Source organism: Kogia breviceps, chromosome 13, assembly GCF_026419965.1.
Source record: "Kogia breviceps isolate mKogBre1 chromosome 13, mKogBre1 haplotype 1, whole genome shotgun sequence".
In the NCBI taxonomy this organism is placed as follows: Eukaryota; Metazoa; Chordata; class Mammalia; order Artiodactyla; family Physeteridae; genus Kogia; species Kogia breviceps.
In genome coordinates this window covers 77,285,151-77,298,106 of record NC_081322.1, presented here as the reverse complement: position 1 = coordinate 77,298,106, position 12,956 = coordinate 77,285,151, and the positions used below count along the sequence as shown (strand labels likewise).

Sequence of the window (12,956 nt, the reverse complement as noted above, 5' to 3'; positions counted from 1 at the left end):
TTGCAGCATGCACGTGGGAATCTAGTTCCCTGACCAGGGATCGAACCTGGGCCCCCTGCATTGCGAGCGCAGAGTCTTAACCACTGGACCACCAGGGAAGTCCCCATTTCTAAGTCTTTCTGACTTTAAATCCAATTGGCACATGTTTATCACAGAAGCAGTGATGGTGGGATGGAAATGACTGAAGTTCAGGAAGCGCCTGCACAAACCGGATGGGCAGGATTGTGCAGAGAGAGTGCAGAGCTAGAGGACAGGAGGGACAAGATCAGGACTCTGCAAAATGTCATCCACAGGCCAGGGGAGGTCCGAGAACACTCAGAAAAAGAGTGATGGTCGGAGGCAGAACTTAGTCCCTACGGGAGAAAAAACCAAAGGAAGTGTGCATTTCAAGTTGTCAAATGCTTGAGTTAACTGAAGTTTCAGAATCTAACCAATAAAGGGTGTTACTGTTTAGGAGACATCTGGAAGTTTCGGGGGAGTAGAGGTCACATCTACACCCTCTAAGGGCTAAGGAATAGGTTGGTGGTGAGGAAGTGGAGAAAGAAAATGTCTGTTCTTTAGTCAAAGTTGAAAGAAAATGTAAAAGAGGGTTGGGTCAGCATTTTGAAGAGAGAAGCAAGCTTAAGGCTGAGCATGTTTACAGACCAAGATCAAGCAGCCAATAGAAATAGGAAGGCGAAGAAAGGGAGAAAAGAAAGAGGCACCGTTCTAAACATGTATACAAACTGGTGACTACGGGGTTACACAAAGTCTGGAAACGTGGGCAAATACGTATTATCAGTGTGGTTCCACGCGTTCGCTCTCATGAGTAATGCTCTGTGCAAAATGATAGTAAATATGGTGCACTAGCACATTTCAGTCAGTCCCCAAACATGCATCTGTGATTTGTCTCAGATTTCCACTGACCATACCTGCACTCTCAGCATACGTACCCCAGAAGTTATCAAGGGGAATCCAAAAAGTGTTTTTAAAAATTTGTTTCCAGACTGTGTAATTTCCAAAAGAGAGATACAGAGATTAAGGAAGTATAACTTGCCAGTGGTCACATTCAAGTCTTAACTTCAAAGATTCTGTTTTCTGTGAACCCCTCAGCCAGCTTGTGGAGCGTAACACAGAACCTCTACAGTTAAGCATTAAAAGCAGTGCCATCTAGTGGCGAGTGTGCAGCAGGGCAAGTTTTGTGTTTGGGGGGCTTGGAACAGTTTTAGTAGAAGGTAATCATTGTTTCTCATCTTAAGGCCATGCTAAAAGAATCATATTTCAGGTTTGCTTTCATTAACTGCTGAAAATCCAAGGGCAGCAACGAAAAACTAGGAATCAAAAACTTTTAGATCTTCCATCAAAATCTTATGAATATAAGAGCTTCAGTATGCAAAGTATTTCTTGCAGTCAGATCTGTGCATTACAGAACGTCTCTAGGTGGATTCACAGAAAGGAGACGAAGTAGCACTGGTAGGTTGCCTTTGGGGAGGGCTGAGGAGCAAGAATTGAAGGGGTGGGCTTCCCTGGTGGCGCAGTGGTTGAGAATCCGCCTGCCGATGCAGGGGACACGGGTTCGTGCCCCGGTGCGGGAGGATCCCACATGCCGCGGAGCGGCTGGGCCCGAGCCGTGGCCGCTGAGCCTGTGCGTCCGGAGCCTGTGCTCCGCAACGGGAGAGGCCACAACAGTGAGAGGCCCGCGTACCAAAAAAAAAAAAAAAAAAAAAATTGAAGGGGTGATTTTTCACTGCACACCTATTTCAGACTTAGAATTCTGAAGCATGCAACTGTTATCTTAAGTGAATGTTTAAACATACAGGCTACTTTGAGCTTTTTCTAATGCAGGTCATGAATGAAAAGCTTCAGCACTGCATGGAGCTAACAGATCTGATGCGCAATCACCTGACTGAGAAGAGGACGCTCCGCCTGGAATGGATGATTGTCATCCTTATCACCATAGAGGTAGGTAACTTTTATGAAAGTAACTTGATGGAAAGTAATAGCAGGATGGAGCACGACTTTGTCCTAAATGTTAAGTCTATTTGGAAGTGAGGCAGGTTTCAAGTGACTGTGGTAATATTTTGAAAATGCGTTAAGCATGATTTTTGGTAAAGTTCACATTTTTATTTATTTTATTTGGCCCTGCTGCACAGCTTGCAGGATCCCAGTTCCCTGACCGGGGACTGAACCCAGGCCATGGCAGTGAAAGTGCCAAATCCTAACCACTTGACCACCAGGGAATTCCCTCCATGTTTTTTTAAAAATTATTAGCTCTTTTTATTTATTTATTAAATAAATTTTTCTTTTTTTGGCTGCATTGGGTCTTAGTTGCGCACGGGCTTTCTCTAGTTGTGGCGAGAGGGGGCTACTCTTCCTTGTGGCGCGCAGGCTTCTTATTGCGGTGGCTTCTCTTGTTGCGGAGCACTGGCTTTAACCGCGATGGCTTCAGTAGTTGTGGCGTGTGGGCTCAGTAGTTGTGGTGCACAGGCTTATTTGCTCTGCAGCATGTGGGATCTTCCTGGACCAGGGCTCAAACCCATGTCCCCTGCATTGGCAGGCGGATTAACCACTGCGCTACCTGGGAAGTCCCTCCCTCCACATTTTTAAAGATGGCATTTAGGGAAAGTTCTAGCTGTAAATGTATAATGTTCAGCCCAACCCCAGGCATCTGTGCCTCAGATCTGCAGCTTGCCCTATAGTAACAAAAAAGTTATTCTTACTTCGGGAGCATTTTTCATTAATCACGATCTTAGAAAAGTCATTTTAGTTTGTACCACTGATTTGCCATGAAATTATTAATACTTCTCACTTTTTATTTGTAAGGTAATGTTTGAGCTGGGACGAGTATTTTTCTGATTGACGACCAAAGGAAAAGTGTCATTGAAAGATATATTGAAGTTCTACAATCAAAAATAAATGCTCACCTGTTGAGATTAATAGGTATTTAATTTTTTTAATCAAGAAATTGTCAGTGATCTTTCTCAGTTTCTAAATGTATTGCTGCTTGAATAAAAACTATGAAGAATCTGGCATTTGGGTCTGTAACACTGACAGTTTGAAAGGATAATGTTCATTTTATATTTTAAAGAACTTTGGATAATCTGGGCATCTGGGGAATTTGGGCATTGCTCCTAACCTTTCCCCAGGGAATCCAAAGCTTGGCCCTAAGAAAACAATACAGGAACTCCAAAGTGTTGAAATTTATAAAATAAGTAGGCTTTAAATGGCAAAAACGAACTTTGTATACCTATTTTTAGGTGGCATAATTTGAGTCTGACTGCTCACTGGCACTTTCCTTTTATTAATCAATACTTTCCATCCTTTCACTACCATACTGGTCAAAATATTCTTCCCACAGAGGAATTTTTTTTTAAGTTTCTCACACACTTAGGGAAAATTTTAAAATACCAAGTACAAAGAATTTAACATTTATGTGCTTACCATCTTGAATTGATAATTAACTCTTTAAAAACAAAGTCCTTTTTATCTTCATTTGCCTTATTTTTACACATATCCCCCCGCCCTACTACCCTCTCCCCATGACAATGAATTTTTTGTAAGTTATATACATATCCAGAGTATTACTGTTCTAAATTGGGACACTGTCAGTCACTTTATAGCTTGTTTAACTGCTATATGGTATACTCCCAAGAGAATACACATTTATCTGTACCCTCACTGATGACATTCATGTATATATTTGCTGGAATAGTGTGAAGCTGCCCATGCTGGTGTCTTTCAGTGCACCGCAAGAGTTCTTCCTGAGTACCGGTCTTCTATTTCAGGTACTTATACCAAGGACTATGCAACACATGGGCACAGATAGTTTAAGAATTGCTTTCTAGGGACTTCCCTGGTGGCGCAGTGATTAAGAGTCCGCTTGCCAATGCAGGGGACATGGGTTCGAGCCCTGGTCCAGGAGGATCCCACATGCCACAGAGCAACTAAGCTCAAGCACCACAACTACTGAGCCTGCACTTTAGAGCCCGTGAGCCACAACTACTGAAGCCCACGCACCTAGAGCCTGTGCTCCGTGACAATAGAAGCCACCGCAATGAGAAGCCCGCGCACTGCAACCAAGAGTAGCCCCCGTTCGCTGCAACTAGAGAAAGCCCGCGCACAGCAACAAAGACCCAACGCAGCCAAGAAATAAATTTTTTTAAAAAGAAAACTCATTTCTACCTTAAAGCCAAAGGACAATTTTAAATATTGGTCAACAGAGCCTTCTTCAATAAGAGGGGCCATTTCTAGTAAAATTTTACTCCAAGTATCAATGTGTACAATTTGCCCTTTGGGTCAACTGTGTAATTATAAAATTTTAGTACAACAGGGCTTCTTCCCTGGTGGCGCAGTGGTTGGGAGTCCGCCTGCCAATGCAGGGGACGCAGGTTCGTGCCCCGGTCCGGGAGGATCCCGCGTGCCGCGGAGCAGCTGGGCCCGTGGGCCGTGGCCGGCTGAGCCTGCGCGTCCAGAGCCTGTGCTCCGCAACGGGAGAGACCACAACAGTGAGAGGCCCGCGTACCGCAAAAAGAATTTTTAAAAAAGCTAATTTTACTACAACAAAAAGAACACGAACATTTAGTGCTTTACGGTCATGGCAAATTAAAATTTAACATTTCAACTTATAGGCAAATATGTAACAAAGAACAAAAAGACAGTAAGACCTTCAAGCATAAAAATTTATTAGGATAACATTTTGTGGGGGAAATGTAACAAATACAGTTTTCAAGAAGAAAAAGGAAGGTAACACTTGAATCGTTTACTTATGTTTAAATGGATCACGATGGACATCAACTCATTACTGTATTACATTTCACTAAGATATATTATATAAATTATAATTTATTTTTATTGTTTATATATTATAATTTATAATATTTTAAAATATCAATATTTATGTCAGAGATTACATATTTTTCAAGTATTTAAATGTATGATGAAAGCTTCAACTTAAGTTATAGAGTTTTAAAAATTATTTTAGGTATAATACAAACATAAAAGTTCTTCAAGATCACAGTTTCTCTCAGAACAAAATGTCTGAGAGATTGTACCAGAATATTGAGGAAAGCCTAAAAAGTTAAGTGTATTCACCAGTGGCTACAGAAGCACTCCTCAAAGTGGTACCAAATTTCTCTCACAAGAGTACAGTGGTTAAGACCAACCTGGATTTGAATCCTTACTCCACACCACTTAGTACTGGTATCATGCTGGGCAAGTCACAAAACCTCGCTGGGCCTGTTTCCTCATCTGTAAAATGGGTTTTATAGTAGCACTACCTCACAGGGTTGTTGTAAGGATTAATGGAATTAATATATGTGAAGTTATGAGTTAACTGTTAGTACGATGCATCTGCATAAAAACACATATATGATATTCTGAGAGTAAATGAAGGCTGAATCAAATCCCCAGGATCCCCTTTGAGTCCTTAGTTAAGAAACACGTCTTGAGGGCTTCCCTGGTGGTGCAGCGATTAAGAATCCGCCTGCCAATGCAGGGGACATGGGTTCGATCCCTGGTCCGGAAAGATCCCACATGCCGTGGAGCAACTAAGCCCGTGCACCACAACTACTGAGCCTGTGCTCTAGAGCCCGCGAGCCACAACTACTGAGCCTGCGTACCACAACTACTGAAGCTCACACACCTAGAGCCCGTGGTCCGCAACAAGAGAAGCCACCGCAATGAGAAGCCCCCACTCGCCATAACCAGAGAAAAAGCCCACGCGCAGCAACGAAGACCCAACACAGCCAAAAATAAATTACATGTCTGAGACTTAAAGACAGATGTTAGTGAACGCTGCATCCAAACAGAGTGGTTCATTTAAATATAATGCAGCAGGGACTTCCCTGGAGGTGCAGTGGTTAAGAACCAGCCTGCCAATGCAGGGGACATGGGTTCAAGCCCAGGTCCAAGAAGATCCCACATGCTGCAGAGCAACTAAGCCCGTGCACCATTACTACTGAGCCTGCACACCACAACTACTGAAGCCCATGTGCCTAGAGCCCGTGTTCCACAACAAGAGAAGCCACCGCAATAAGAAGCCCGCACACCACAACGAAGAACAGCCCCCGCTCATAGTAACTAGAGAAAGCCCATGCACAGCAAAGAAGACCCAATGCAGCCAAAAATAAATTTAAAATATGTGTATATATATATATATATATATATATATATATATGTGTGTGTGTGTGTATGTGTGTGTGTATATATATATATAGCTAACATAAAAATATGGACCTGGGACTTCCCTGGTCATCCAGTGGTTCAGACTCCTCGCCTTCCACTGCAGGGGCACACAGGATTGATCCCTGGCTGGGGAACTAAGATTCCTCACAGCAGTGCAGCCAAAAAAAAAGACCAAAAAAAATGAAAATGGACCAGAGTGCTTCTTAAACTCACTCAAATGAAGACTTACAGAGGACAACAAACTAGTATCAAATACCTGTCTGATGGTTCAGTAATGAAATCTGATGAACTGGAATCCTCAAATTTCCTTCAAGTGGCCCTTTTAGATCCTGGGTTTCCCCGCACTGGGGGATTTTCTGGAGCATCCAGGCTTTCAGCATTAAGCTGGGGAAGGTCTAGGCAAAGCAGCCGTTATCTTCAGACCACATTTTTAGAAATTAATGATGTTTAAACAATCACCTTTTTCAAATCAGGACTGTGCTGGCAACTGTACAGATCTTTAATAAAACTAAAAACAGGAACCTCCCCTACCAGTGATCAACTATCTTCACAAAGAAAAACAAGTTGATACACACATAGCTGTCATCAATTGGGGGAAGTAGTTTCCCCCTATATATTTCATCATTAATTTCACTTTCAAACGTAAAAAACTCCAGTCACACACAATTCTATAAGCAAAATTTCAGACTCACATTTTTGTTTAATATTTCACAACTAACATCTTTCAAAATCCATTGTGCTATTAATACATGTTACAACTTTTTATGACTCAACTTAGCTGACTGAAAGCAGCCAGTCTCAAAAGACTACGTATCATATGATTCCATTTATATAACAAGCTAGGAAAAGACAAAAAGTGATGGAGAAGAGATCACTGGCTGCCAGGGAGGAGGAGTGGGAGGAGGTTAGTATGCCAAAGGACAGCATGAGGGAGTTTTCTGAAGAGACAGAACTGTCCTGTATCTTGACCGTGGTTACATAAATGTGCACCTATATTCAAGTTCACAGAACTGTACACCAAAAGGAAAAAAAGTTAATTTTACTTTAAGATAACTCTAAAAATTTCTTTAAATGAGTGACTATTTTAAAAATATATTAATGAAAAAAAAAATATATATATATATATATATATATATATATATTAATGATCCTGTCATCTACTGAGGCACTGTGCTAAGCCCCTTACATACACTTTTTTTATACTCACACAACCCTGTGAGATAAATATTATCCCTATTTGAACAAAAGAAAAAAACTAAGGCTCAGAGGTTAAATAACATGCCCAAAGCCAAACAGCTTAAGGGACAGAGTATGATTCCAACCCAGATCTGACTCCAAAGCCTATATTCTTAACCACTGTAAATATATACTCTCTGCCCTCTACTCATAAACACCAACCACTCTGTCTCTCCTAATGTCAGGAGGCTGTTAAGTTTTCTCTATTCCTAACTTAACACTCTACAGATAATGTGAAAATGTGCAGATCGACTCTGGAGCAGCACTGTCCAACAGAACTTTCTGTGACAAGAGAAATGTTCAATATCTGTGTTGTCTAATATGGTAGCCTTTGGCCCCATGTGGATACTGAAGCACATGTGGCTAGTGTGTGTCATTAACTTACATAGCCACATGTGGCTAGGAGCTGCTGAACTGGACCAGCACAGTTCTAGAGAAATAATATACCAAGAGCATGCATGCCACAGAAAGAAGCAATTTATCAAACTATGATGGCCACTTGCCAACAATAAAACAATTCAAGGTAGATGTATAATGGAGTAAAGCTGAGAAATGCACAACCCCAAACATGTCACAAAACCACATCTTATCCACTCACCCTTCAAGATTCAGTTCTAACACCAACTTCATTGTACCAGCACACCATTTTGCACATGTGTAGTGTAGAACAAACTGTGTATTAAGTATATGATTGTGTTCTCCCCCACTGGACTGTGGGCATCTAAAGAACAGAGACAGTGATTAACACATACACCAGCTGCACCTACCACCTATATCCAGAGGCTTTCTACAACAATAAACATGTTTTCTTTCAGTTGTGGTGGGAGAAATTATCATCTTCGGCCCTTCAACTATAAATTCAATTCAGTTCTTCAAGTACTTGAGTACCAGCAGTATATATGAAAGTAAGTCCCTGTAAGGATCTTACAGAGGGATGGGAGATACAACATATATAAATAAATACCAAGAAAAGTAATTACATAAGTAAGGACAATCAGTGCTTCAGGGCAGAATGGAACTGTCAGGTGTCCTAGTGGTAAGATAAACTAGAAAGCAGTGTAAGAAAAAAGGCATTATCCAATTCTGTAACAGCAGAAGTGTAAGACGATTTACTGTATCCCCACCTATTACTCAGAAAAGCCTAATAAAAAAAAAACAAAAAAAATCAAGGTAAGCCTTGGTAATTTATCCTGGCTTCACTCACTACCAATGTCAGGGACTCCTCCACTCCTTGTAGCAGTAAGCCAAAACTAGTCTTAGAACAAAGCCTTCTAGATCCAAAGTTTCCATGAAAAATTCACAGCAGAAAAACAGGGTATAGTTTTCTTTACACACACACCCTGATTATCTTTTAGTTGTAACATCATCTCCTTTTAGGTCCTGGAAATGTGCTAATTGGAAGAGTTACACAGTACAATCTCAGGGTCAGTAATACAGGCAGCACATGGAGCTAACCGTAAAGTAGTTAAAATTCATTTAATAAGAACATTTTCTGTTTCCTCTAAAAATCAATTGGGACGGGGGTGCTGGTATGAGGAGTGTGCGAATTCATAAAGACATCAAGCATTATCCAGAGGCCAAATAAACTGACAGTGTAACTATAATCATGTAAACAAATACAAGCTGGAAGGCTAGAGAACAAAAGTCCCACACTATAACTTCTTCAGAAAAGATTTTTTTTTTAAATCAGCCAATTTTCTCATCTCTATCAGCACACAGATTATTATTTTCTCATGACAAAAAGTCACAGAAAATCTGTTTCGTTTTCCTAGACTGAATGGGCTTGGCTAATTACCTAACTTCTTTGAGCCTGTGTTCTCAAATTTTAGAGGAAGGAGTGAGACTAAACGCCCTCAGAGAAAAAACTGACTTAATTAACTAAGATAATTACTTACAGATTGACTTCAGCAAGAATTCTGGTTCAATCCTAATTCACCCATAAACAGGAAAAATATAGAACTGTGGTAGTTATTAAAATGTCATAAATTCTTTGAGACTCTTCCCTTCAAGACATGGAGCTTAATTCCTCTCCCCTTGGCTGCAGGCTGGACTGAGTAACTTGCTTTTAACTAACAGCGCGTGGCGGATGGTGGTGTTTCCTCCTTGCTCTTGCTTGATCACTCGCTCTGGGAAAAGCCAACCACCATGTTGTGAGGACACTCAAGCAGCCCCAGGGAGAAGAACCGAGAACTACGGAGTAATAACCTGCTGGAGTGTGAGCCGCCCTGGAAGCAGATCCTCTAACTGAGTCTTGACATAAAAAACACCTCATGAAAGACCCTGACCCAGAAATACCTAACTAAGCTACTTCCAGATTCCTGACCCACAGAAATTCAGAGATAAACAAATGTTCACCGTTTTAAACCACTTAAGTGTTGGGGTAATTTGTAACAACAGCAACTAATACTAAAAACTGAAATACCAGTTTTTTCAAACTGTGGACCCTTATCCATTTGTGATTTATGAAATCAATTTAAGGTACCACAGCTAATGTTTTAAAAAAATGAAACAAAAGATAGCAGAGTATATACCCATAATAACAAGTACTATTTCCTGAAAATTTTGTTTCAACTTTACATATATGTGTGTACCAGGTAGCATTATATATTTTTTAGAATCTCAACAGAAAAAGTTTGAAACCCACATGCCTACGCAATAGGTTTCAAACAAACTAATCGCTAACGTATAGGGAATCCTTGAAGGAATACAGGCTCAATAACAATCAACTATAAAATAAGCATTTTCTATAAACTTTTTAACAAAGACAACAAAATATAAGACACACAAAATACATCTTTTCTGACTTAAACGTTAAGCTTGCAAACACAGGTGTGGCATCTACCCTAGACTTAGAAATCTAGCATGTAAAAAAGCATGTCATTCTCCCAATTTAAGAAATTACCCATAGGACATTCTTCAAAAAATTATGTAGTGAAAAAGCTTTGGGATGTACCCACATGTATTACTTCCTCTTACTATTACTTTCATCATCAGTGTTAAAGGAAATTCCATCTTCAACCTGAGCACACACAAATTTTTGCCCCCCCCCCCAAAAAAAAAACCCAAAAGTACAGTACTGTTAAACTGGTTTCTGCCCACTGTCCAAGTCTCCCTGGAACTATCCTCTTCAGAACACAAGCCAAGTGCATATATCTCTGGTTGTACCTCAGCAAAACACGTATCAAAACTTTCAGCAACACAAGACTCTGCAGAATATTTATGCATAACTTAACTTCTGATGAGTCCACTCGATTATTTGCTTGCACTGAGATTTTCTTTGAGGTAAAATGTGTGAAACTATTTTTGAAATCCCAATTTGCCAAATTTATTTTCAAAATGCAAAACAGATCAGTACACAAACACTAAACAGATGACTCAACTTCTTTTTCTTATTACTTAATTCAGGGCATTTGTGGCTCTCCCATAACCAGACTGACAGCTTCCCTTGGCCCAATGCAGACAGACTACTAGCCATTCTCTTCAAGAACTTTCTCCCCAACCTTCGCATATGTATCCATCGAAATGTTCCTACTTCAACCAGTTGTGAAAGCAGATATAGTCTGTATAGCACTCCTTATAATGCTATTACTTGATGATGGTGACTAAAAATCAAAATAATTGGCAAACTTGGCAAAATACAAGTATCCATCATTATGCCTTCCAAGAACTAGCAGCAAAACCACCCCAGTTCTAAATTCCAGAGCAGCAGCTCTAAAAGAAAAGACTAGGATGCTCCTGACAGCACTTTCTCTAGGAAGGAGAGTCAGAGTTTCAGGAATAGCCCCAGGGTTTATTTCTATACAACTATAGTGTACGGTACTGAGAAAATATTTGTTGATCTTAAGAATAAGCATAGTTACTCTGACTCAAGGCCAAATACTTGAGACACATAGCCAAGTTTCTGCCCAATGGCTTCATCTAAAACTTCAGCATTAGTTTTGCCCAGTTTTTCCTTTGGTTTCTCTTAAATCAGTTCACTCTCCATGTAAGCACTCATCAGACCATAACTTGAAAGTTCAAAGTCTAAAAGAATTAAGAACCCAAAGATCTCTAACGATGTCTCTCTACCAATCAAAATCACTTTAGTTTCCTAATGAGATGAAACAGATCTCAACTGTAAAGCCAATCCAAGGAAACTGGCATGCCAGTCTAATGGCCAACTTTGATGTTTTAGTGATAGTGCACCAGAAATGCTTATAGCAGGGTCAGAATTCGGTTTTGCAAGGCAGACATTTAGCCACTCACAAGTCATTTATCTAGCTGATCAAAGAACAAGAAAGTTCAAGGCAGGTATGTACTAAATCTATTACTCACTTCTGGACCACTAAAGTTACACAGCTGCTTATTTTGTCTTCAAAGAAGAAGGAATTAGTCATCTGTAGCCCCAGGTACGACCGGATTACCAAATCACATGCAGATTTTTAGCAGGGACACTGCTGTATGTTAAATTAACTGTCTAAAGATAATAAACTTGCCTTAAGTATTCTGTGAACTATGTGCCAGGGCACTGTGCTTAGGTCTGGCTATGTCAACCAAAATGGGTTCCACATCAAATCAAGGAGCTTATATCCAGGATAGCATGCTTTAAAACCAGAGTAGCCTAGGAACTGCTGCCTCCATTTTCTTACAAATCAAGCCATATTCTTTTTTAAGTCTTCAAAATCCTAGATATGTAAAACAAAGAAATCGTTAAATGCATTCCTCAAAGAACTAAATCATACTTCTAAAGATATAAATAAAATTCTAGCAAAATGGCAACGACGCAAAAGTAAACTTTAACATGTTAAGAATGACCCTCAATGAATATTAAACCCCATGCTTGCCCTGTTACCATGTTTCAGGACCTCCCCGTTAAAAGATTTCAGGGCCTCTAAATTTAACAGAATGGCCAACTCTGGAATCCACTCTAACAATATCTCAGAGGCCAAAGCTTAAAAGGAGAGTAAATTGTTCGTAAGTAACAAACACGCTTTGCAGACTTCGACTTTCCTGGACCAAAGCTTCATGAGCTAAAACCCAATTACTGAAATAAGCACCAAATTCAATCCTAACAGAAACGTCTTACATCACACTCATCTGGTCTGTAAGGAAGCACTCCTACCTCTACACACAGCACCAACAAGCATGTCTACTCTCGTATGACTTCTCAATTACCACTGGCGATTAAAAAAAGTATTAGTAATTTCACAACTATCTCCCTGGTTCTCAAGTCCAATCCATTTCAAGTCTTTCAAGGTTAAAATTTATGTTAATGCGGGAAGCAGAGGGACAAAGCTATAGGCCAAGAGATGTCAACTTGCAGAAGGATCCAAGCAGTTACTCTCCATCCCTTCCCCGAGCATCTCCAGGATTGTCCTACCTAACACTTCATGTAAACATGGGGCTTGTGACTCAAGCCTCCCGCCCCAATAGGTGGAGAGAAGTTTCCTCGCCTCGGCTGCACATGGTCTGCAGAAGTTTGGCTGGAGTAGAGCGCGGAGCCTGGGTGGGAGCGGCAGCGTACTTAGTGCTGCAGGCGGCGGCGGCGGCGGCGGCAGAGCAGCAGGAGGCGGAGGCGG

General features: G+C 40.7%; 1 protein-coding gene and 1 non-coding gene across 9 annotated transcripts in view; one reads left to right on the top strand and one right to left on the bottom strand.

The window, feature by feature from the left end:
* Nucleotides 1–4,248, top strand: part of RMND1 (required for meiotic nuclear division 1 homolog) — a 41,713-nt gene extending 37,465 nt beyond the window's left edge. For 4 of the 8 annotated variants that reach the window (XM_059083477.2, XM_059083479.2, XM_067011027.1 and 1 more), the window contains 2 exons: nt 1,825–1,941; nt 2,803–3,010. In XM_059083477.2, the coding sequence (XP_058939460.1) occupies nt 1,825–1,941; nt 2,803–2,835 (150 nt within the window). In that variant the 3' untranslated portion in view covers nt 2,836–3,010. Of the gene's footprint in view, nt 1–1,824; nt 1,942–2,802; nt 3,657–3,764 lie in introns of those variants that run through there. The other 4 variants (XR_010836092.1, XM_059083478.2, XM_067011029.1 and 1 more) reach the window with 4 other exon arrangements.
* Nucleotides 26–98, bottom strand: TRNAA-CGC (transfer RNA alanine (anticodon CGC)). The gene has a single exon. It is a non-coding gene; the product is annotated as a tRNA-Ala (tRNA).
* Nucleotides 4,249–12,956: the final 8,708 nt, after the last annotated feature.